At 27.3% G+C, this 25491-nt stretch overlaps 1 protein-coding gene across 1 annotated transcript in view; it reads left to right on the plus strand.

Annotated features, from left to right (window-relative positions):
• Positions 1-25491, plus strand: part of LOC135928121 (DNA mismatch repair protein Mlh1-like) — a 63233-nt gene that overhangs the window by 7122 nt on the left and 30620 nt on the right. The window contains exons 3-7 of the mRNA XM_065464481.1: positions 7020-7184; positions 21303-21447; positions 22433-22768; positions 23777-24028; positions 24168-24344. Of these exons, the coding sequence (XP_065320553.1) occupies positions 7020-7184; positions 21303-21447; positions 22433-22768; positions 23777-24028; positions 24168-24344 (1075 nt within the window). The remainder of the gene's footprint in view (positions 1-7019; positions 7185-21302; positions 21448-22432; positions 22769-23776; positions 24029-24167; positions 24345-25491) is intronic.

A 25491-nucleotide genomic window follows, 5' to 3' on the forward strand; every position in this document is an offset into this window, starting at 1 on the left:
GCACAAGTTGCCTGGCCAATTATAATATTTCAAGCCTGGCCCAACACATAATAATTTTTTAAAAATTTTATGTGGCCTGGCCCATAAAAATTTATGAAAGTCAGGCCCGACCAATAAAAATTTTACGAAAAGTTATTCCATCACTAAAGTTTTATGAAAAGTCTGCCCCAGACAGGTAATTTTTTCTACGAATTTTCCAGCTATACATTTAATGCTATACCTAAATTTTTCAGGCATATACACAGGAAGTTGCTATGGGATGGATAATTAAAAAAATTTCTAGGTATTCAAGAATATCTTAATTTTCAGATTTATTAGAACTAGTGACTATCTAAAAATTAATGTATTGAAATATAAATTTTATAAAAAAAAATATATTAAGTATTTAAAATTTGATATATAAATTTAACTTTAATGAAAAAATTAAATGTTGGAAATATAGATAAACGCACAAAATTATTCTTAAGAATTATGTATATTTTTCAATGTTTTCATCAGCACTTAACTCAATCTATTTTCAGAGATAGTACTATCATGTGTTTTTATTCATCTTAGAGAATGGTAGAAGTGCTAATGGGTAGAGTTGACAAAATATAATATTTAAATATGTTTGAAATTATGCAAAGTATCTATAGCATTTTTTAGAACATTATCAACCATAGTTGAGCCATCTTATTATCAGAAGTTGCCAGGCAGGCTTAAAGCGGATTTAACATACAGTTTATCAAGCTTTTTAGATATTTTCCTGGCCTTGGTGAGCAGGTCATTTTTGTGGTTCTTATTTTTATCCATGTCATTACCTTTGAAGCATGTGGAAATGTGATTAGGGTAAGGGGTAGATAGTTGCATCCTTAATTTGCTGTGTCAGGGATTATTTGCTGGCAGGATCGGGAACTTATAGGGTAGTAAAGGCAAATGACAGGGTGTCTAGCCAGTGTTTTACAGAAGAATAATTACTTATCAAGGAAATCAAGTTTTTCGACAGGTGCCTCGCAAAACCTTTCCCCCTTAGGTATTCGTGAGATGACAAATAGTTTTGGTGTCCCTAAAAATATTTCTACATCTGTATTTTATTTAAGATTTAAATATTGGAAACGTTTATCGTCGTTATGAGATATTTTTAAAATAGCTTGCATGACATATTATAATTTGGTTTAACCACAAGTTCGGCCTGTAATGTTGCAATCTTATTTCTCTCCTTTCTCTAGGTAGTCCTCATCAGGCTAAAAATACGATCTGATAAGGCATTCGAATGGGATAATACATGCTCGCATATTTTTTCCAAGCATGGGGATTGATCGTTATTACAAATTGTACCTATTTATCCTCTGCTTTTAGACCATTTATTTTGGGATATACTGGTCAATTATAAAAAATAGAGAGCATTACAATCTCCTCAAACAAGATATCAATGTCTAAGTCTATCGGTATTTTTAATATATTTATTAAATTACAAAATCCATCAATTGATGATTTTTGTTCCAAGGTCATAACATTTATACATTTGTAAATAGTTATTAAAATCAAATTTTGATTGCAAACTCTAAAATTGTTTTAGTAAAAAAAATATCTCCTTTATTTAAAAGCCATTAATTTGGACAACATATGACCATTTTAAAATGATTTTTTTAACAAAAGAGCCGGAAAATTTGTTATCAATTTTTAGTTGTTAAGATAGCATAATTTTATGAATTTTTATTAACAAAGATTCTTCTGATTGCAATTACACATTAACAGCATGTAGTAGATTTTCTACATGTGAAACCATGCCTTAATATGCCTCCGCTAATTCATTTTCGAAATATTTTTTGAAAACATTTGGAAACAGCTATCTTTTTCATTTTAAAATATCTTTTTATAGGTTTATAATATTTTAAAATACTATCTGTTGTGTGGGTCTTTTTTTTATATTAAATTGTGAGGTCATTCATTTTTAGTGATGAATATTTTTTTTGATTATTTTGCGCAATCATTCTTTTAATATATATTATTATTGTTTAAAAAGGTTTAATAAAAATTGTTATTTTTAGATTAATTATATTATTAATCAATTTACAATTATTTTGTATAAGATATAAAAAGATAAAACGAAATAAAAGGATTATAGTTATTTTCATTTTTTCCTTGCTCCCAAAATTATTTGTGTCTTAAAAACTTCACACAAAAGAGAAAAGTAAAAGAAAAAGAAAGATAAAAAGTGATTAAAGTAAAAAAACAATATTTAAATATATTTATTAGATATGTACCGATATTTTTACCGGATCGGGCCGATATTTCACCCATTTTAAAATATCGGTTATCAGCCAATATTATAAAATTTTCCGATCCGATATAAAATTTTTAAGAAAAATAAAATGTTATAAAAATTTTTTAAAAAAGTTATATCTAAAAAATCGAAATCCCATTTTTATGTTTATTTTTTTAATAATAATTAATAAACATTCTGCCATATTGTTAATTTTTTGCGCATTCTGTTTATAAAAGTGTGCGATAATCTATTTTTAGTGAAGCTGGTGATATTGACAGTACCATCGCCGCGGACCCTCTGATAAATTGGAAATTTTGGAATTTCTAAATAGAAATCTTCTATATAATGTTAAATTTTTAAATATTTATTTCAAATTTCATAATATATTTGTTTATTACTTATTATGTATATAGATTAATGTTATTACTTATATATAAATGATTTAACAATAAAAATATTTTATATACTTTTATAATTGCAATTAAATTGAATTTAAACTCTAACTGATCATTATAATATATTTAAATGACATAAGTTATGGTATAGTTAAATTATAGATGTTATACTAATAAAAAGTATATTAAAAATTAAAACCATTGGTATCTTTACAGAATACAAAATTAGATATGATATCGGATCGGTAATCGGGATATCGATTTAATATCGGGGATACCATCGGATAGGATCCCTCCAAAAAGTGGTATCGGTACACCCCTAATATTTATACAAAGTAAGTGAGAACAAAAAATAGAACCCCGCCAAATATAGTAATTTTTATATTATCAATGGCGAATAGGGGCATCTAACAACTCACACCATTCCATATCTTACCACTCGACTTACTCTTTTAATTCAAACTCTTATTAGATGATCTAAATTCATTTAAACATTTTATGACAATTTTTTCAACACTATTCCTTCCAAGATAGATAAAGTTAAAAGTGAATTCAATTTAGAGTCTAAAAAATTTCAAATGGTTATGGATGCAGGACCCAATGTAAAGAAAGGTGTTCGTCTAGGAGAATATGACAATCATTTATGTTTGGGGCATTGATTTCATAATCTAGTGACAGTAGTTGGAATAAAAAAATTAATAAAATAGAAATCATCAAAAAATTGAGAGAAATTATAGTTGCCTAAATATTCAAAACAGCTAATTTTGAAGATATAATCGAAAATAGAAAATGCTTTGAATTGATATCATTTCATCGGATATTTTAGATTTGGGTGATAATGATCTATTTTACTAAAATCTTTTGGGTTTGATCATGATAGTGGAAATCAAAGATCATATTAGAAAAAACAAAAAACCTTAAAATTAAATGTGCCTATACTTTGACATAGTATTTTAATAATGTTAGAAAGTGTGAGTGGCAATAACAAAAATCCTATAAATATTCTATTAAATAGAATGGAGAACGGATTTAAAATTATTTAACTCCGATTGGGACTTGGTGCATGAACTTTTAAATTTTCTTTGAACCTTCAAAATAACAATTGATTTTTATCCGCCTAAAAACGATGCACTATAAATTTATCCATATTATTTCTTAGTGAAATTAGAAATAATTTAATCGCAAAAGAATATGACAGTCCTCTTATAGCATCTCTTAAACAAAATATGCTTAATAAATTTTACATCATAGATTTCTAATAACCGATTTTCAGGTAGTATTTTAAAATATATAAATTAGTTTTTTTATTCATTTCTCTTTGTTTTATTTTTTACTTAGTTGTTAGGAGCACATTTGGATCATCGTTTTTAATCTATAATCATTAAATGAATATTTAAAGGAAAAAATATAACTTCGGTGCGATTTTTATTTCTACACGATACCTCTCTGTTGCCTTACACGGACAACCGAATGTGAAACCGCAGAAGTTGCTTCAGAATTCGATTATCTTAAGATATAAGCTACAGCTACCATTCATCTATTCATCACAAGAATCTGGAACAATAACGTTATTTAACTAGTTTAGAAAAAGAGTGTTATTCATTATTTTCGCCTTATAATTTAGAGATAAACTATGTCTTAGATTTTTGGAAGATAAGAACATTGGATTTTATTAAACTTTCAATATTAGCTAGAAAGTCCGGCGACGGCGTTTCTTTTTAAAAACTCCGGCTGGCGACGCATACCGATTTAGACGCCTACACAAAAATCGAAGGCGACCTCAAATATTTATCTAATTTAAATTAAAATTTTAAATTTATTGGAAACACTTAAAATTAAATTTATACTTTAGCAAATTTTGAATTAAATTATATCTATAATTTAACGATTTTATTAAGTTTTAATTATCATGTATAAATATTATTTTATTTAGATTTACAGGATATAATAATTAATCTTTAAGTTCAGAGTGAGTAGCTATGGATATACGCTCGCTAGCTATGCTCGTAGCTGGAACACATACCCTATATTGAATTCATTTACAACTTCATCTATCTCGGAAGGAATAGTTTCGGCCGTATGCTTTTGAGTGACAAGATGATTAGTCAATGTATAAAATGTACTTTTAAAATAATTATCTATTTCATGAAATGTTAAGGTAATATAATTTCACCCTCTATATTTATCAGTCCACACATCAAAAGTTGTAGCTCAAAATTTTGGACTTATATCAATTTTTTGACATATGTATGTTTTCATAGATAAACACACATCATCTGATCCACCCTGGTTAAGTGTTGTTCTATATGGCATATCTTTTGTATCTGAAATAATGCCATATTTCTACATAATAAAAACTTATTAAAAAAAACATGTTACATTAAATTCTGTGGGATTAGATCAGCTTTATTTAAATGATATTCTATTATAAAATAAGTAGATATTTTAACAGTTGAAATAAAAATTAAAATTGCACTATAAAAAATTATAAATATTTTACAATTTACCCTTAGAAAATCTTGCATTCCAGTATAATTTATGGAAGAGAATAGCATTAAATCCTTGCAACACATGAGAACATAATTCCATACCAAAATACATTTATCTTTTTCGGGTCAATTATATCTTTTACAATGGGTTTGAAAAGTAATTTTAAATTTGAATTTTTCTTTTCTTGATAATTCATGTTTGTCAAGTAAATGTTTCATTATGTTTGATGTGCAAATATTTTTTGAAAAAAGCTTGTTTAGATAACTGATTAAAAAATTCACAAATATTTTAAAAATAATTAAAAAATTTTCTCTGAAAATGACGAAATATTTTTACTCTCATCATCTTTATCAAGTACTATTTGCAAACACATATTACAAAAGACTTTATCTGCCGCAACAGGTTCTCTTATTATTTGTGTCAGTTTAATATTAAGGATCCAAAATGTTTTCATGCAAAAGAAGGTTTTGCTTGCAAAGAACTATATTTTGTTAGAGGATTTTGTAATGTTGCCCATTATAAAGTTTAGTCTTGCTATGTTAATGGCAATAAAAAGGAATTATTAATTAAAATTTCCTTTTATAATAAAAATAATTTTTATATGATGAGGGGTTGTGGATTGCAATAAGAAAATATTGTATTAATAATTATTTAATTAATAGTTTTATACAAAAGTTTTGAAAGATCAAATTATTGTAACTCTAAATTAAAACTTATAACTATATATAGAACAGATTATAAAATCTAACCTTTTTAAATCTCTTTAAGATTTACAAAGGAATAGCATTAATTAAAATATATAATAATACTTCAATACCTTTTAAATGATTAATCTAATAATATATCATCTTGCAGAGTTGTCAAAAGATACTTTTAAAAATCTTGATACAGATGCATCGTCTAAAACCTATCTTGATACAGATAAAATTTTTAAATGATCTACAAATAGATATAATTTTTATCATACTTATTTAGAGGTTTCCCTGTTGTCCTTTTACGAAAATTCTTATTATGAGAGCACAAAATATGTAAACAATATTTTTATGAGAGCACAAAATATGTAAACAATATTTTTATGTTATTCAATTCGAACACTAAATAAAATATTAATATAAAAATGTAAATACCCCTATTTTTATCATTCCTTTGATTAAATTCTAATTCAAAGCGAGCATCTATTAAAAAAAATTTTTTTTACATTAAACTAATAATTTATTTATTAAAAGTCAGGAAGATATCTTCAAAAAAATTTTAAAATATTCTAAATAAATTTATTTGCTTAAAATAATTTTGTATATCATTGGTATTGTTTTTTATCATTAATGGGCATCATATTCCTTTACATGATGAAAATATCCTTTACAATCTTGAACTGATATCTATAGATTTAAATTGGGGAAAAAATAATATTTATTTATTTTTTAATATATATTTACAAAAATTATATACCAATATGAAATAAAATGAATTTTGCATTTTATTTTTATTATAAAAAGCGTTAAATAAATCAAAATGTATCTAAAAACAGATACAGACCCCATATTTTTATATAATATTTATTAATTTAAAAAAAAATAAAATCTCATTTTTTTGATAATTTAAAATATTTTTAATATTATTTTTCTTCTAATTATAATCCATAAATAATGTTTTTAGATCTGGTTGAGCTATGTCTAAAATTTGAATAATAATAAAATTTACAACATAAATAAATATCATAATTCATTTATTTTAAATAAGATCGTCTGAAAGACTTGTTAATTTCCCATGGAATCCCCCATTTTGAAATGTATTTATTAATTTTTTCTTTAACGATTTTTTACGTATAACATGGTAATTTAAATTAATACACATTAAAATTTTTTTTTTATCATATTCAACTAAAGGTGCAGCTATTTAGATGGAAAGCCTAAAGACACGCCAAAACCTTTTGCTGGTAATCAAGGTACTCAAATTATTATTGAAGATTTATTCTACAATCTACCAATAAGAAGGAAAGCTTTGAAATCTTATTCACATGAATATGCCAAGATATGTGATATTGTTATGAAGTTTGTTTTACTATTCATTTTAATTACTAATCCTTTTTTTTGTATAAACCAGATTTTAGTCGATAAAAGGTGAAATTTTAGTTGATTTAAACTTTGGTAGATTCTAAACTTTTCTTTAAGCTAGAGCTTCACAGTTACTAATTGATTTTAATCGGGTATTTATAGATCTGGGTTCAGAATAAAATTGTAAATTTGGTTCATTTTAATCCTGCCTATAAGTCAGATTTTTAAAAATAATATAATATATTTGATTTTATTATTTTTAAACTATTATTTAATATGTCAGTGAGCATCAAGGGAGGGCTAGGAGACTAAAAGCCCCGTGGGAGATTTTAAGAGGCCCCATAGTTGGGGGCTTCACCCCCTTATGGGCCTACAACCCACTTATACCCATCCTGCGGCCAGGAATTATATGATTATATTTGAAATCAACGACTCTATATTAAAATTTAAAATAATTATTATCTTTTTAATATTTATGTATGATCCATTATCGTAGGGGTGGACCAGTGGTGTATGTATGCTTGTAAACCGAAGGTCCCAGGTTCAATCCTGTAAGGAACTAAAAAAATTTGAGTTTTTCTTCGATGATGGATGGCTTTAACATATGATATGATAAATTTCTGAGCCTAGAAATGCCACCCTGGTCACCGACAGGCTTGGGCAGCCAGGTGCTAGGATACTTGTCCAATAAACCAAAAAAGATGGCCAGCTGAATTCGTATGTCAGATGATAATGATTTCTTGGTCAGCAATAGGATGATGGTGACCTCGGGGGCCTCTCAAGCTCAATGTCTACTGTTATATTTGAATGTTTATATATATTTTAAAAGGTTACGCTATTTGAATTATATATTTCTTACACTTTATATTATCTTATGGAGGTCAATGTAATTGCATATTAGTAGTAGTTAAATGACATAATTATAAAAGACTATATATAGGAAACAATTTTATAATAAAGAATCTATTGTTTTGACTATAAAAAATGGCGACGAGATAAAAAAAATAAGAAAATCTAAATCGCGCGGTTTTCGGTCAAGTTTAAATAATATATAGAATTATAAAAAAAATTTCTGTATAAAAAAAAAATTATATATATTTAGAAATTATGGATAAAATTATTCTCCAGGACTTTAAAAATGAGGATTGTTCTATCGAGGACTACGTTGATTATATCAAATATATACTAAATGTGAAAAATATTCCTCAAACTGACGCCACTTTAAAAAAATTATTTATAACTTATGGAGGAATAAACATTATAACTGATATCAAAAAATTACTCTATCTTAGGAATATAGAGGAGGTAGGATGGATTGACATATATAAAATAGCAAAACAACTATATAAAGATAAAAGAATTATTTTGGCATCAAGATTTGATTTCATTAGATTAAGTCGCGGGGCTACTGAATCCGTAATGAGCTATTTAAAAAAAGATGCGAATTTGAAGACAATGTAGAACTGAGAATTCGAGATCAATTAATCGCCGGACTAAAGATGTCACAACTGGATAAAGAACTACTATTAAGATATCCAGATACTAAAGACGAAGACCAACCGTTAAGCTTAAACAAAGTGGTAGAATTGGCTTTAGCGATGGAACGAGCCGACTTAGAAATAAATAATACTGCTAAAATGGTATACAAAATCAAAGAGCCGAATAAACATGATAATGATAATCAGATAAATCAACATGATAAAAATAATCGGCAGTATAATGATAATGATAAACGGCACTATCAAAATGATAATAAAGCATATGTAAAAAGACAACTAGTGCCCGGGTATAATAACTACCATACAAATAATAATAGTAATTGGAGAAAACCATGCTATTTCTGTAATCGGTTTCATGCTATTAGAAATTGTCCCGCCTACGGAAAATTGTGAGCAAATGTAGGAAACCAAACCTTTTCGCCGTATGTTGTGAAGCTAAAGAAAAGATTTACGGAACAAATTACAATAATAAAGAAGACAATTCGGATGTCTCAATAAGAAAAATATACAAATATGGGCAACATCCAACAATTGAGGTATTAATAAACACCCAAAAAATTAAAATGGAATATGATACTGGCTCAGCAGTAACCATTATTAATGAAATAATATGGAATAAAATCGGAAAGCCAAAACTTAGAAGGGCTAAAGCACCATCTACATATGGAAATAATAGAATAAAAATTATGGGTGAAGCTGATGTAAAAGTACAATCGAATAATAACATAAAATGGCTTCCATTATTAGTCACACAAACAAATGATGCAGCTCTATTTGGATTTTCATGGATTATCGAATTGACTTAGCGTTACCAAAAAATGTAAAAATCAATATGATCAACAATAGATATAAATACAATGATAATGGTAACGTAAATATTGACAAACTATATAAAGAATTTGCTACGGTGTTTGATAATAAATTAGGTTTAATATAAAAATGTCGTACCAGTAAAACTACAATTGGAAGAAAATACAAAACCAATTGCACTGCCAGCTAGGAGTACCGTTGCCTTTAAAAGTAGAAATTGAAAATGAACTGAAACGTTTGGAAGAAAATAATATAATCAAAAAAATAGATTCATCAACAACAAGTGTAACCTGGAGTACTCCAATGGTAGGGGTACGTAAAACTTCAGGCGAACTACGATTATGTGGAGATTTTAAAGTAACGTTAAATAAATTTCTACTAAAGAAGAATTAATAGCAAAAATAGCTAATGGAAATAAATATACAACATTAGATCTCAAAGATGCATACCTACAAATGAGCATTGACGATGAATCGCAAGAATTATTAACAATGGTAACACCAAATGGATACTACCGCTATTTACGATTACCTTTTGGTATAGCTACAGCACCATTAATATTTCAACGATATATGGACGATTTACTGGCTGATTGTAAAGATACAGCAGTTTATTTAGATGATGTTATAATCACAGGAAAAAATGATACTGAACATATTGAGAATATAAAACAAGTCCTTAAAAAATTACAAAATGCGGGATTAAAAGTCAAAACAAGCAAAATAAATTTTATGAAAGAAAAAGTATCATATTTAGGATACATAATAGATCAAAATGGAATACACCCGGATAAAAATAAAATAATAGCAATACTAAAATATCCATCGCCAAAAGATAGACATGACATAAAATCATTTTTAGGTAAACTATTATACACGGTTCATACCAAACTTACATGGAATCATAGCCGAATTACATAATAAAACTAGTAAAAATGTTAAATGGAATTGGACTAAAAAAGATGATGCATTATTTGAAAAAGCAAAAGGAATAGTAACAGAACACAATACTATACAATTTTATAAACCGGATCTTGAGTTAATACTAGAAACAGATGCATCAAACCAAGAATTTGGAGCTGTACTCTTGCAAAAATATAATAACGGTAACGAATACCCAATAGCTTACACCTCGAGAACTTTACAAGATGCTGAAAAGAATTATTCAACAATCGACAAAGAAGCCAAAGCCATGGTAAACGGCGTAGAAAAATTTCATAACTATTTGTATGTACGAAAATTTAAAATACGAAAGGACCATAAACCTTTAATAAAAATATATGGGGATAACAGAGATTTAAACGCTTTAACAAACCAAAGATTGTTACGTTGGGCTTATAAATTATCAGCATATGATTATGAAATAATGTATAAGAATGGCGCAAGTAATATAATTGCAGATGCTTTATCGCGAAACCCAATAGAGAAAAATGATAATAAAATAAAAAGTGAAAATAAAACAGTAAAATATATACGAAATCTTACTTATGACACATTAACTCTATCAAGAAAAGAACTTAGAGATGAAACTGCTAAAGATCCAATTTTAAGAAGAGTAAAAATATTATTAAATGGTACAAATATACAAAATCAAGCACCAGAATTACAAGCTTTTAGAACAAGAATAGATATAATAGAAAATGATGACGGTATCCTATTTTGGAATGGTCGCTTAATAATTCCATATTCACTACAAAAACAAGTTTTACAGATATTACATACAGGTCATCCCGATATTACATCGATGAAATCCATTACGAGACATTATATATGGTGGGAAAAATTAGATAAAGATGTCGAAAAATTAGTCAACCGCTGTATTGGGTGTCAAAAACATCGCAGAGATATACCAGAAGTTGCCGTATACCCATAGAATCCGCCAGCACATCCCTGGGAAAGGGTACATTTAGATTTTGCCTGACCACTAGACGGATTTTATTGGTTGGTAGGAATCGATGCATATTCAAAATGGATAGAGATCGATAGAATCAAAGATACCACAAGTAAAAAATTAATAAATAGATTAGAAAAATGGCTTACACGATATGGTGTTCCACGTCAAATTGTCACAGACAATGGTCCACAATTCATTTCAAATGAATTTTACAAATGGTGCAAAAATAAGAATATACAACACATAAAAACTACACCATACCATCCGAGAAGTAACGGATTAGTTGAAAGATGCATACAAACTATAAAAAATCGGTATTTTGCTAATAGAGAACAATTAAATGATGGGGAAAATGCCTTAATGAAGTATTAGTTACATATAGAAATTCCAAACATTCCTCAACGGGCCGAATACCTGCCAAACTATTTATGGGGAGAAGACTAAATACTTTATTAGACTGGGTGAAACCATCAATTACTGAAAAATTAGAAACCTCTGTAGTAAAACACGATCAGTTAAACAAAGGCATACATAGAGATTTTGGAGAAAACGAATTAGTTTGGATAAAAAATCCACTTGAAAAAGGATGGCATGAAGGAAAAATAATAAATCAACAAGCAAAATTCTCGTATAACGTAGAAGAAAAAGATAAAATAGTACGAAAACACGCAGATCAACTACGAATAAGGGAAGAACCAGACGAAACCAAATCAATAATACCAATTGAACCAAGTCAAAAAGGAAGGCAATCGCGTTATCCAACAAGGGAACGAAAGCCAACAAAAAGATTAATAGATGAACTTGAACTTGGTAATAAAAAGATTGATAGACGATCTTAACTTGGTGGGAAAGAAGATATGTTATATTTGAATGTTTATATATATTTTAAAAGGTTACGCTATTTGAATTATATATTTCTTACATTTTATATTATCTTATGGAGGTCAATGTAATTGCATATTAGTAGTAGTTAAATGACATAATTATAAAAGACTATATATAGGAAACAATTTTATAATAAAGAATTTATTGTTTTGACCATAAAATCTACCAATACAATGGACTTGATAATGATACTCCGGTGGGAGATCCATCGGGATTGATATTCCAGTGGGAGATCAGAATTTGGATATCTGTCGATTTGATAATTTGGTGTGAGGAATACTCCGGTGGGATATTCGATATTGATTTGATACACTGGTGGGAGATCAAGATACTTTGGCCCTGATAGCGATACACTGGTGATCGATAAATGAAATTGATCAGAAATACATATATAAATCAGATAAAAATAGATAGCATGAGTAATAATAAAGTGGAGATAGATAGTGAAGGAGCTTACCACCAGAAAAGGTGAAAGCCAAAATGAAAAAAAATTTATGTATGATCCATTAAAAAGAATTACTCGTCCTTTGAGTTGAATGCATTATTCTTCTTATTATATATATATATTATTTTATTCATATAATGGCCGACAACAAGCCAATCGGGAATAAATAAATGTTTCTAAATAATCCTCACATATTATTTTATATATTAGGATTAATTTTATATCATAATTCTTTTTATTTCTTGTAATATATTTACTAAATCTTAATTGTTTTATATATATTTTTATTTTTTATTTATATGTAAGGCTGAAATAAAAAATAAGTAACAATATTTATATAACAAATAAGTAAAATATTTATAAGAATTAAATAAAAGCTCTGGTATATTTTACAATAAACGAAATATAATAATATTAAAATGTAATATATTTTTTACATAAGAAGTAAAATATGTAGACTGCTGATAATGCAATGGTCTGCTGATAGTGAGCTTGATTCAATAATAATATATCCTTGCTCACGGCTCAAAATCAATAGCATTTGACTAAATCTCGCTTTTGCCACAAAAGGTTTGGTGTTACAAAAGTGGAACATAGGAGTGAGAATTTTTCTTTTTATATTGCTAAAATAAAATAATATCGAAAGATATTAATATAATTGTATTAAAATTTACTTCTGATTCGGTTTTCCTTGCATTTTGGTCCATGATATAAAAATCATAAATTCCCAAAACAGAAAAAGAAGCAGAATTAGAATTAGAATGAATAATATTATATTAAATTGCTAAATGATATAAAATGAATAAATTATTAAACATTTACTTATAAATCGGTTTTGAACATTTAGAAAGAAAAGAATTTCTAAAATTGTGCTTAAGGTTTAAATTTCCACCAAGGTTAACTTAACAATTTTCTCATTAATGGTGGTCATTTGCCCAGATATTCAAGAATCTCACTTAATTTTATTTCTTCTAATAATTTTCTTTCTACCAACATCACTAAAAATGCTTCTAAATAATCCTGCTCAATATTTGCTAGCAGTCTATTTTTAATTTGCTAAAGATTCGTTCATAATTTCCTTGTGAAAACGATAAAGTGAGTAGAAATTCATAATCATATACTATATATAAATTGGTATATGCATATGTATACATGTCTCAGATACAGATATCAAACACTACTTGCATTTTATATTGCATTTGGTTAAAAAATCTCCGTTGCAACTTTCTTTCATAGAATCTTGAAATCTTTCACCTTCTGAAGTGTAATCACTATGATAAATCAAATTATCTGTACTCTTCTTCAAGCCAATGAGTAAATTGTTATTTATAGAGAATGAAATTAGGTCTTCTCGCAGTTTATCCCTATCAAGCCTTATTTAGTTATATCTTCCCTATTAATTTTATCAAAACTAGGATGGAAATATAGAGCGTCAGTTATTAAATGTTGATTTTTCGAAAATCTTTCTGTAAAACCAGTTACTATCTAATCAATGATATCGCGAAACACTTAAATTCTGTAAATTTGAATAGTCATTTGGACGTTCATCTGAACATTCCTCAAAATGAAGCTTATCAATTCCTTTAATACTTTTAGGGGTAGGAAGAATTGTTATATTTAATCTTATTAACATCTTCTCTTCTTCTTGAGAAATATTTATATGAAATCCTATATCTAACTATTTTATTCTTTTTGCACCTATGATTTCAGGATTTCTATCTGCAATATTTGTCGAGGGAATCTTCTTTTTATGACTAATTCTACACTGTGGTATTTCAGTTTTCATGAAGCTTTTTAAATTTTTGAACCAATAAGCTGGTTATTCACACCTCCATTTGTCCAAACTTTCATTTTTTTTATAAAATTCATTAAAAAAAAATTCCTGTATCACATTAGGTGCACCATCAAGAGATTCTTCAATTATATTATTTAATTGTAGCCCTTGTTTAGAGAAACAAGAACTTAAATCAAAAAGTCCTTTACCTGAAGAATTACTCATTTTAACTACTACAAAAAGGTTTACTGTAATTTCTCCTTTTACCGCAAACAAATTGTTTGATCATATATGTTTATATCCTGAGTGCTGTCCATCTGTATGCGGAATCTTTTATATGTTAATTGTTCCTTAATTCTCTTTCTAAGCGTGTATAGAATTTCATCAATAACTTTGCTAACGGTCATTTTGGTTAATAAGGTAATTAAGTAACCACTCCCCTTGGAATGTAACTTGCTGAGAGTTTAAGTTTTTCCTTCCTATGTTTGTTTCCTTGAATAGCTTTATTTAATTGATAATTCCGGATTAGATCATAATTAGATAGGTGACGTATCAGTTCTAAAAAATTTCAATGATTTAAACTAATTCTTAAAAATTTTATAAGGTTTCATTACAATCAGAACCTCTATATGGCATATTTTAATGCCCTAATAGCTTAACAATTTCAAGTATTATTATCATTTGAAGAAAATGATATTGGAATATTTGGTGAAATTGTATTATCATGTAAAATAAAGAAGAATCTGGAGTCTCTGAGCATGTTAAATATGCTTTTTTGTGGTTTGAGCATGAGAAAAATCAGATATATTAGAACATGGACCAAAATTTATAATGAGTGAGTATACTTGTAATAAACATAAAGATGGATGCCTTTTTTTATATGTGATTTATGTGGACATTTTATGGTATGAATTACAATGCCACGCAACTTTGTATTATTACCTTTTTTGGAGCATAAAGGAGACTCTAAAGAAGTTTCAAAGAATGAAGATGTTTTTGATAAATTTATAGTAGCTATATTGAAGAAAGACAACTTGCAGTTTTGGATTTTCACTAGCTATCTTATTCTTTACAAGAATTATCATCAAGTTTTTCTGCTCCACTTTTGTATTTTCTTATTTTTAATATATATTATATGCATGATAATATAAAAAATATAGATTTTAATTTTAAAATTAGAATTTATATTTAATAAAATGATATTTAATAAAATAGCTATCAAGGTTATCTATATATTTCTTTATAATTAATGATCTATGTCAGATAAAATGTTGTTGTTATGTTTGAATGATAAGATAATTAATAATCAATATATTTTAAATAAAAATTTCACTCTAAGCCCAGAAAAATCCTTAAACATTTACATTGGATTATGTTTGTGAAACAAATATGGCTCATTTTAGTTTGGAGGAGGGGATATTATAAATTTCCTTAATACTTAGTTCTGGGTTAGAATAGTTTATTCATTTTAACTTGATAAATAAAATGAATATGAAGAAATTTAATTTTTTTTTATATTAAAAATCCATCTTATTTTATATGAATGATATATAAACATATATATTTTATATTAATTATTAATATAATTATTTTTATGGGGTTTGGTTTTGCTTGTGTAGTTTATTACTTTCATTTCGGTTCATTTTTAATAAATGTTTATATTTTATTAATAATTTTGTGTTTTCTTTATATCTATAATTATTGCACAAATTAATAATAATATTTACTTGCGGCTATTTATTTTAAGACAATAAATGGTTTTATTTTTAAATAAATGGAATGAACGAATTTTATATATAGAGATTATAATTTCACCAGATAATTAAATTAATATTTAATAATTATTTTAATTTATAATATTTAAAAAAATGTATTGAACAATGACATATATAATACCTAAACTGACGATTCATTCATTAAAAGTGTACATCAATGCAAATCAGTGGTTACACTAATCATTATTAAAATTTTAAACGAGAGCCTAATTTATTCCTATATCTGATGCAAACTATTAAAGAATTACCTGATCATCGAGATAATAAGGAAGCAAGTTATCAATTTATTAGTAGTTTTTAACGTAAGAATAATAACTATATGTGTTACCAAAATGGCGGGTCCAGCTGATTTGCTTTTAACGACGCTTGAAAATGCATTTTAATGAATGAATCGTCAGTCTAGGTATTATATATGTCATTGGTATTGAACATATTTAGATTTTATGCCAATTTTTTTAAAAAAATTCGAGGCCCCCAAATTTGTAAAATCTTGAGGCCCTTGGGAGATTTTCCCACTAGGCTTACTGGCCAGTCTGCCCCTGATCTGCAGAATATAATGTGAGTCAAAAAATGTATGGCAGTGAAATATTTTTCTTTATATGCAAGGTCAACCATTTCATCTAAAATCTTCTAGAGTTGCTGTAATAGCATAATTTAAAGGGGGCAAGATAGGATTTAATTTTATTTATTCTCATTTTTTAGTGTTGTTAATTGCTTTTAGAAAGTACAAGTTGCATTTAAAAAGGGTAGCCAGTTGCAGTTACTAGTTATAGTAATTGGTTAGTTATATTTCTAAAGAGTGTCACAATGAGGAGATTTGTCATTGTGAATCAAAACCTAAATATAAAAAGAAATTAATAATAATTAGGAATGTTGAAAGTAAGGCTTTTGAGACCTAAAATAAAAAAAGAAAATATATATATATATAAAAAGAAATTAATAATAATTAGGAATCACGAAATCATGAAATCAATTTATCTCTTTATTCAAAATTATAACATTATCAAATTAACAAAATTATATAAGTAAAAATAATAAAAAAGATTAATAAAAAATAAAATACAAAAAAGTTAATAATTATAAAAGATCATTTTGTATGGTAAAAATTGGCCTTTTTATACTCTTTTCAATCTTCTTATAACTAATATTCATAACTATTCAAATATAATATTTTTATCACGTGTTATAATAATAAATCCAAAAGAATTCTTTATGCAAATTAAATATAAAGTACAACAAAATCCAAAAGAATTCTTTATGCAAATTAAATCTAACATTTACAACACCTCCCTACTTAAATTAGACCCAACATTCTGCGAATAATCAATCTTCTTTCGATCTCGACTTATTCTTCTTAATCTTTGATGTCTTCTAAGTTCTAACGAAGGCTGACTCTTGTCTAGTATTCTTAGTTTCGAACGACCGTTTGTATCCGATTGTCGCTTGAAATTTTTGGATTCTATCTTCTGTCGCTTGTCACCCTGTGAAACGATCAGCTTTTTATCTCTGTAGGCCACTGCGAACTTGATACACGCCTGTTTTCCACTATCCACGATTGATGAACGATTATCGATGACATCCAGTTTCTTTTCCTCTCTTGTTTTTTGCTAGTCTGTCTTAATCTTTTTTACAATTTATCGTAGCTTGTTTCCTATCATTCTCTTGTAATCGATTGGTTGTTGCCTCTAATTCTTGTAATCGTATCTATCTTTTAGACTTCCGGGTCTTCTACGACAGTTTGCCCTTGCTGAGATATCGGGTAATCACATCTAATCTACTTCTACCTAAAATAATCTATTTAAATAACTTCTGAAATATTTTATCACTTTTTATATTTATTCTCAAATATAAACTACCTAATACAATTATACTAATAAAATATATAAATATACCAACTTCATCCTAATGTCTACATTTATCTCCTCTAATCTAATTCTGCCTTTAATAAATGGCGTAAATTATACTAAATCTTACATTTATAATACGTAACAAAAATATATATAATAAATTATAAAAATATATCAAATTCTATCACCCCTCTCCCCTTAATGAAGCCTAGACCCATATTTTCATTGAAAAATTTACTTGTACTCATCCTTTAGCTATTGATCCTCATCTTCTTTTCAGCCATGTCTATACTAAATTTATATCTAAAAATCCTATTCTAAAATATATATCAAAATCTATCTTTTAAAAAAATTATCATTGTGTATTTATTTCCTCATGTACTCTTTGACACTCAAGTCTTTAAAAAAAAACTGCTGAAATATATAAATCTCTTTTCATACATACCTTGTTGAGAAATCAATGACATCTAATATAAAAGTTTTCATACTAACGTTTATGAACAACCCTTTAACTCTAATCACTATGGTTTTCACCCCACGTCTTTGAAGAACTTACGAACTCTAATCATTATAATTTTTCGCACAACCGTTCTTGAAAACTGATATGTATATTTCTTAAGCATGTTTTTCTTTCTGTTATTATTAGAATAATGTTCCATAATTGATCTCAAATCTTATTTATGATTCAAAAAAATAAAAATCCGATCTCTAATTGAGCTCGATTGCGGCATATCTAATGACGAAAGCCGTTTCTCTTTATGAAGATTTTTGGTTAATCTACAACCTAATATACTACATTCACATTAATCCTTGAGGCTGTTTTATCTCTCACAGCCCTTAAAATAAAAGTTAAACGTAAATCTTCAATAAGAATTTTATCAACTATTTCCTAACAATAAATTTATATTCTACTCTTATTCACCGAATTTTTAAATTATTATATCTTAGCAAACTATTAGTTTAATATTAACTTTCGCAATTTCTTTTTCTTTGTCATAGTTATTTCTAGTAATGGTTTTTAGTTTACCAGTAACTTCTAAATATAAAATTCCTAATTATCACCTTTAAATAACTAAACACAATTATATCTTATCTACTATGAATACCTTTGTCTTTAATTTTAGATTTTATATTCCTACATAAACCTAATCTTATCAAAATAATTTCTCTTTTTCAACCTACATTTTAAATATCATCTTGTCAAATTCATATTTTTCTTACCCCTTTTCCGTTTTGAATTTCTTTCTTTTGTATGGAGTTTGGTTGGCATTAGACTGAAAGTTGTAATGGTCCTGTCGCCTCCTCTCTTTAACACCATTGTCACAATGAGGAGATTTGTCATTGTGAATCAAAACCTAAATATAAAAAGAAATTAATAATAATTAGGAATGTTTAAAGTAAGGCTTTTGAGACCTAAAATAAAAAAAGAAAACAAATATATATATAAAAAGAAATTAATAATAATTAGGAATCACGAAATCATGAAATCAATTTATCTCTTTATTCAAAATTATAACATTATCAAATTAACAAAATTATAAAAGTAAAAATAATAAAAAAGATTAATAAAAAATAAAATTAAAAAAATAAAATACAAAAAAGTTAATAATTATAAAAGATCATTTTGTATGGTAAAAATTGGCCTTTTTATACTCTTTTCAATCTTCTTATAACTATATTCATAACTATTCAAATATAATATTTTTATCACGCGTTATAATAATAAATCCAAAAGAATTTTTTATGCAAATTAAATATAAAGTACAACAAAATCCAAAAGAATTCTTTATGCAAATTAAATCTAACATTTACAACAATGAGTTTTTTAAAAAAATTGTCTTTACCTCCATTCATATATAGCAGAAACCTGCAAGCTCCGAACTCTGTTCGAAAAGGTCCAAAAAATGGCATGATCTTGAAAATTCGGAATCATGTATAAAAGAAAAAATCCGGATTTAGCTAAGTTTATTTAAAAAGTATACATCAATTAATTAATCAGTTCCAAATTGTTGAAAAAAGATATATGGCTTTATTATTCATTTACTGCTCATATTTCAATTTCCCCAGCAATCAAAATATTTTTGAACTTACAGGTCAGGTCAGGCCGTAAACGATCAAAATTAAAAATCTGGAAGGCCAAAAAATTATGGGATGTTTGATAGTAATTAAATCCGAGCTTGCCATAATATTTAGACCTCCGGGTCTCTGGTATATATTTTTAAAGCTCTGTACTGATCGATTGAGTCCGATATGAACAGGTCAGATATTCTCTGGGACTTGGTGTGATTCGGATTTTATTTTAAAATTTATTTTGGTCCAAACTCGGACCTCGACAATATTTTAAATGATCTTGATTTCCTAATGTTTTTTAGAATATTATTTTTAAGAATAATATCAAATTTTTTTTTATTGTCCTTCAACGCTTATAATTTTCTACTTTCATTGAAATATCGTACTTTTTCCTCAGATGAATAAAAAAAATTTTATAAAAAAAAATTTGGACTCGGATTCTTGAAAAAAAATACTGGCATTGGGTTGATTGGGCAAGAATTTTTAAATTTTTTCTCGGATTAGGACGGACCTGAAAAATAGGCTTATTGCAGGGCTTTAATATATACGAAATATTGGTGATAATGAAAATTATCAGTTTCCAAATTGACTTAGATGTCAGTTTTGCAAGAAATTATTTCTTCGGGGTAGTTTTGCATTTACAGTAGAGATCTGCAAAGTTAAGCCGGCCTAATTCTATTTAAAATAATCGGGTTCGGGCCGGGCCTAATATTTTTAAGAAAAATTTGGGCCAGGTCGGGTCGGACCTTGGAATTTTTTTTAAATATATCTAAATTTATCAATTTTATATTAAATTTTATATTTAAAATAAAAATATTTGATTTTATTTATTGAAATTAAACGACATATAACATATGTCTTTTATTTTAAGTAATTATAAAAATGAATTTCTATATTTAAATAAATTCGAGCCGCTCCGGGTCGATAAATTTTTTAAAAAAAATTTCGGGTTCGGGCCGGGCCTGCAAAACTTTTTAAAAAAATTTCGGGCTGGGCCGGGCTTGAAAAATTAGGCCCGATGCAGATCACTAATTTACAGGCCTCTATAAGTAATTTTTTTAAAGATTATAATTTTAAAGAAAACTGATTAATTCTTATTATTTAACACTCACGAAAGATATGCTGTCCACAATTATGGCTTAGCTTTTTCACTCAAGAAACAAAATTCTCAAATAGCCAATATCCGTACCTACCCAAGTTTAACACCTATTGATGCGATCCGCAACCTCTACGGTCATATAGTGGCCCAGGACCTGATTCAGGTCAAGATTTTACTGTATAAACCTTTAAAATTACGTATTATATACTATTTATTAAATTATTGATATATTTAAAAAGGAAACAACTAAAGTTAATTTATAACTAAAGTCTGAAATCGTTATTACAGGCTAAATTGTTTTATATCCTTTTTAATATAGGAACCCATCTTTTTATATTTATTTGTTAACTTGAGATTGATCGTGATGTTTTAATAGATAATCAGAGCAAATTTTAAAAAAGATAAAAAAAATTTAAAAGATATATACTTCTTTAACATATTAAAATAGATTTAACCATAGACAAGTTGCGTTGCAGTATATTTTAGCTTACCATTCTACTGAGCCTTGCCAATAGCAAATTCTAATTAATTATTTTTATTTTTGTTGCGTTTTAACATCTATAAACTAGCATCGGATCCATGAAATTGGCCGAACTATTGGAAGCAATATTTTGAAACTTTTGATAAGTATAGTAACCATTTAAAAAGGAAAAAGTTAACAAGAATTAAAATTTTGGCTAACTCTACTCATAAAAATTAACTTGAAAGCATTGATTCAGAAAATTTATCTTAATATTTAGTGCTTCAATGTTTAGCAAGACAGTATAAAATATATAGAAAGATAAAACCTGTTAGCAAAATAATAAAAAATTGGCATCATGTTCATATCAAAACTGGAAATATAGGTGTACTAAATATTTAAAATTAATTATCAAAATAAGTTTTTGATGAATGATTATATTAGAATAAAAATTCTAAAATTTTTTGTGTAAAGAAGATTAAAAATTAAATAGCAATAGGACCATAATATCCAAAAATGTGTGAATTTTTACAGAAATTAAGTTTAGTATAAAATTGGAGGCTACTGAAAGCACATTTGGAATATAATAAAAATTTAAAACCCAAGGGTTAAGAGTAATTTTTGGTATTATCACCTTATCACAAATTCTATATTTTAATTCCAATTTATAATTGTCTTTTTCTTTTAGATCACCCATTCCGACCCCACTGGCTATCGTTTTGAGTTGGTAGCTTATCTAACCAATCCAGCCGTCAATAAATTCAACAAACAGAACATCAACAAATTGATAAACCTTAAAAATAACGCTAGTGTTACTGCTCTTGATTACAATCTTCCCACAACATCTTCCAAATTTTTGTTGTTCATCAATAACAGGTGCGTAAATTGTGTCGAGTTAAAGAAAGCATTAGACAGTGTTTATCAAGAATGCGTGGGAGACAAATATTCGAAGTACAATTTAACCGACGTTGATTGTGATAAGCAGGAAAGGGCGCTTAATTACTTTGCCTACATTGATCTCAAGGTAATTTATTTTATAATTTAAAAAAAAATAGAAGTTAATGCAATACATTGAAATTCATAAGATTATTATTCAGGATATTGTTTTTTTTGTCCAAACTAAAGCGGTTACTGAGGGGATGTCTAGCTATTCATATTCTCGTTTTAGAAAAAGAAAGAAATTATTGTTTTAAGATGATAATTCGAATATTAATATAGAACTCACTATTATATAATTTTTTTTATTTCCAAGCAAATAAATCAAAACATTTTTATAATTCCAATCTTTTGGCGCTATTTAATTTAGTTATGTTTTAATTTTCTGAACCTTAAACTTTTTTCTATATCTTAAAAGCAAGCAATAAAATCTCTTTTATTATAATATAATCACGATTTGAAACCATTTTGTTTTATATATTAATTATAATTTTTCCAAGGGAGTCAATTATTTTCTTTTTATAACCAAACACATTCATTTTTCATTCATCCTATTATGTGGAACGAGAACCTAAAACCCTTTAAAATTTAGAAAAAACCAAAACCCTGCTTGAAATTTCCAGGCGCTGCCTTTGGAACCGATTTTAACAATAGTGCAATCAATTTTATTGTCTTGATTTTTTTCATATGGTTTGTAACTGGAATTAGAACCTGGAACCCTAGGAACAAAATTTAAGAACTAGAACTCACTTTTCATATTTTAAAAACATTTACCACTAAGAAAAAGATTTATAACCGATACTAGTACTCTTTTTGGTCCAGGCTTATAAACTGAATATAATGCTAAATTTTTAAAATTTTAGAACAGAAACTAGTACTCTTTTTGGTCCAGGCTTCCAAACTGAATAATAATAAATTTTTAAAAATTTCATGGAAAGTTTTAAAATCTAAATCTTTATAATTTTTTAGCCCCTGAGCCAAACCACAGATAACAGTTTGGGTCTTTGATTTTTTTTACTGAACAAATTAATTTTTAAAATTTAATTTGGAAATATTTACTATTCTTGACAAAAATTTTATCATTATTTTATTCTAGATTGACCCTCAAAATATAGATGTTAACCTACACCCTACTAAAAGTCAAGTGTGCTTTTTACACCAAGACAAAATAATATCTGTGATCAAAAAAATTGTCGAAAAACAATTTTTCCCTGAAGACTTAAAAATAGAGTCCTCAAAGATCTTGAAAAGTTGTTCAGCTTTGAAACTCAAATCACCTGACGATTCGATGCCAAATAAAAATGACTCATTATTAAAGGATTACGGCTTCAAATCTATCTCCAATTCAGTTAAAGATTTTTTATAATCTCAGATAATTGTATTGAAATACTATAAGAGATATGACAGAATGGGAGTGTGAACAAAATCTTATAAAGTGACCACCTCTCTTATCAAATTATTTTTTTGTTTTTGAATTATATTTACAGAGCACACTTATTAGCGAAGAGTCCATTAATATGCCCACGAGCGTCAATAATCACAGTAATAAATACCTAAATAGGACAGATCACACAAGCCAAAAGTTGGATTTTTTTCTCAGACCTAAAGATTCTCCAATACCTACTCTTTCTGATGATAATAATAATCAACCTAAGAAAGATACAGTAATTAATATTACTTTTTAAAAAAAATCACATTAATACACCGAGTTGTTTATTACTTCCGCTTCATATTTCATTAATCTTTTATTAAGGGTTAAAGTATTATATATAAGTAGAAGTGTAATCCTACCATTATCTAATATTTAGAAAACATTGGACCAATCCAATGTTATTGATATCGGTATATTCCCCCCCCCCTTTACCTATCTTATTATAAATAATGTTAAAAAAATATTGATATGTATGTTCAATTTTTAGAAATTAATCATGTATATTAAATAAATACCATTTTTAAATACTATATATTTTGATTGAATATATCATTAGAAATGTTAAATCGGATACATAATAAGTCTATTTTTTTTATTTATAACTCTTAAAACTTGATAAATTTGAATTTTAGGGAAATATTTTAACTCAGGGACCTGGAACTCTATTCCAGTTCGTTTAAAATTAAAAAATTTTTTTACCACTTCCGTATCTAAGATCAAATATATTCAGTTCTGAAATAATCGGAGCAGTGACTGTAGGCAGTTCAACCGACGGGGAGAGGGACGGATCGACTCAGTTCGTTGGTCCGGAATTTTTAGAGAGGGTGACTGGAGGACCAGATATAACGGGCATTTTGGTCATTGTATTAAACACTACCAAATAAAAAAAGAGGGTAAACACCATCGGTATTTCATTATAAGTCGACCGCAGTAACTCAATGGGTCGTTTACATAACCGTGACCGCTGCACCGCAAGTTCAGTGCGGATTTAATTTAGTTAACTCAAAAAAATATATGGAACGGATTGCTCCACATCACAGGATTAGTGCGGATTTACCACCTAAGTTGAAAAATATCGAACGGCAATCGCCGCACCGCTGGATTAAAGCGGATTTAAGTTCACAATTAATTAAATTGTTGAACGGCTTTTGCCGCACCGCTTGATTAGGGCGGATTTAAGTCCTAATTAATTTGATAAATAAGGAACGACATACGCAGCACTGCAGGATCAGTGCGGATTTAAAACTTTAGTTGACTAAAAATATACATGAAACGGCATTCCCCGCACTGCAGGATTAGTTCGGATTTAACATTTACCTAATTGGGTCGATTGTATATGGGGTAAGTAAAATCTAGTCTTAAATGATTTATTGATAGTA

Source organism: Gordionus sp. m RMFG-2023, chromosome 1, assembly GCF_954871325.1.
Source record: "Gordionus sp. m RMFG-2023 chromosome 1, tfGorSpeb1-WG-v2, whole genome shotgun sequence".
NCBI lineage: Eukaryota > Metazoa > Nematomorpha > Gordioida > Chordodea > Parachordodidae > Gordionus > Gordionus sp. m RMFG-2023.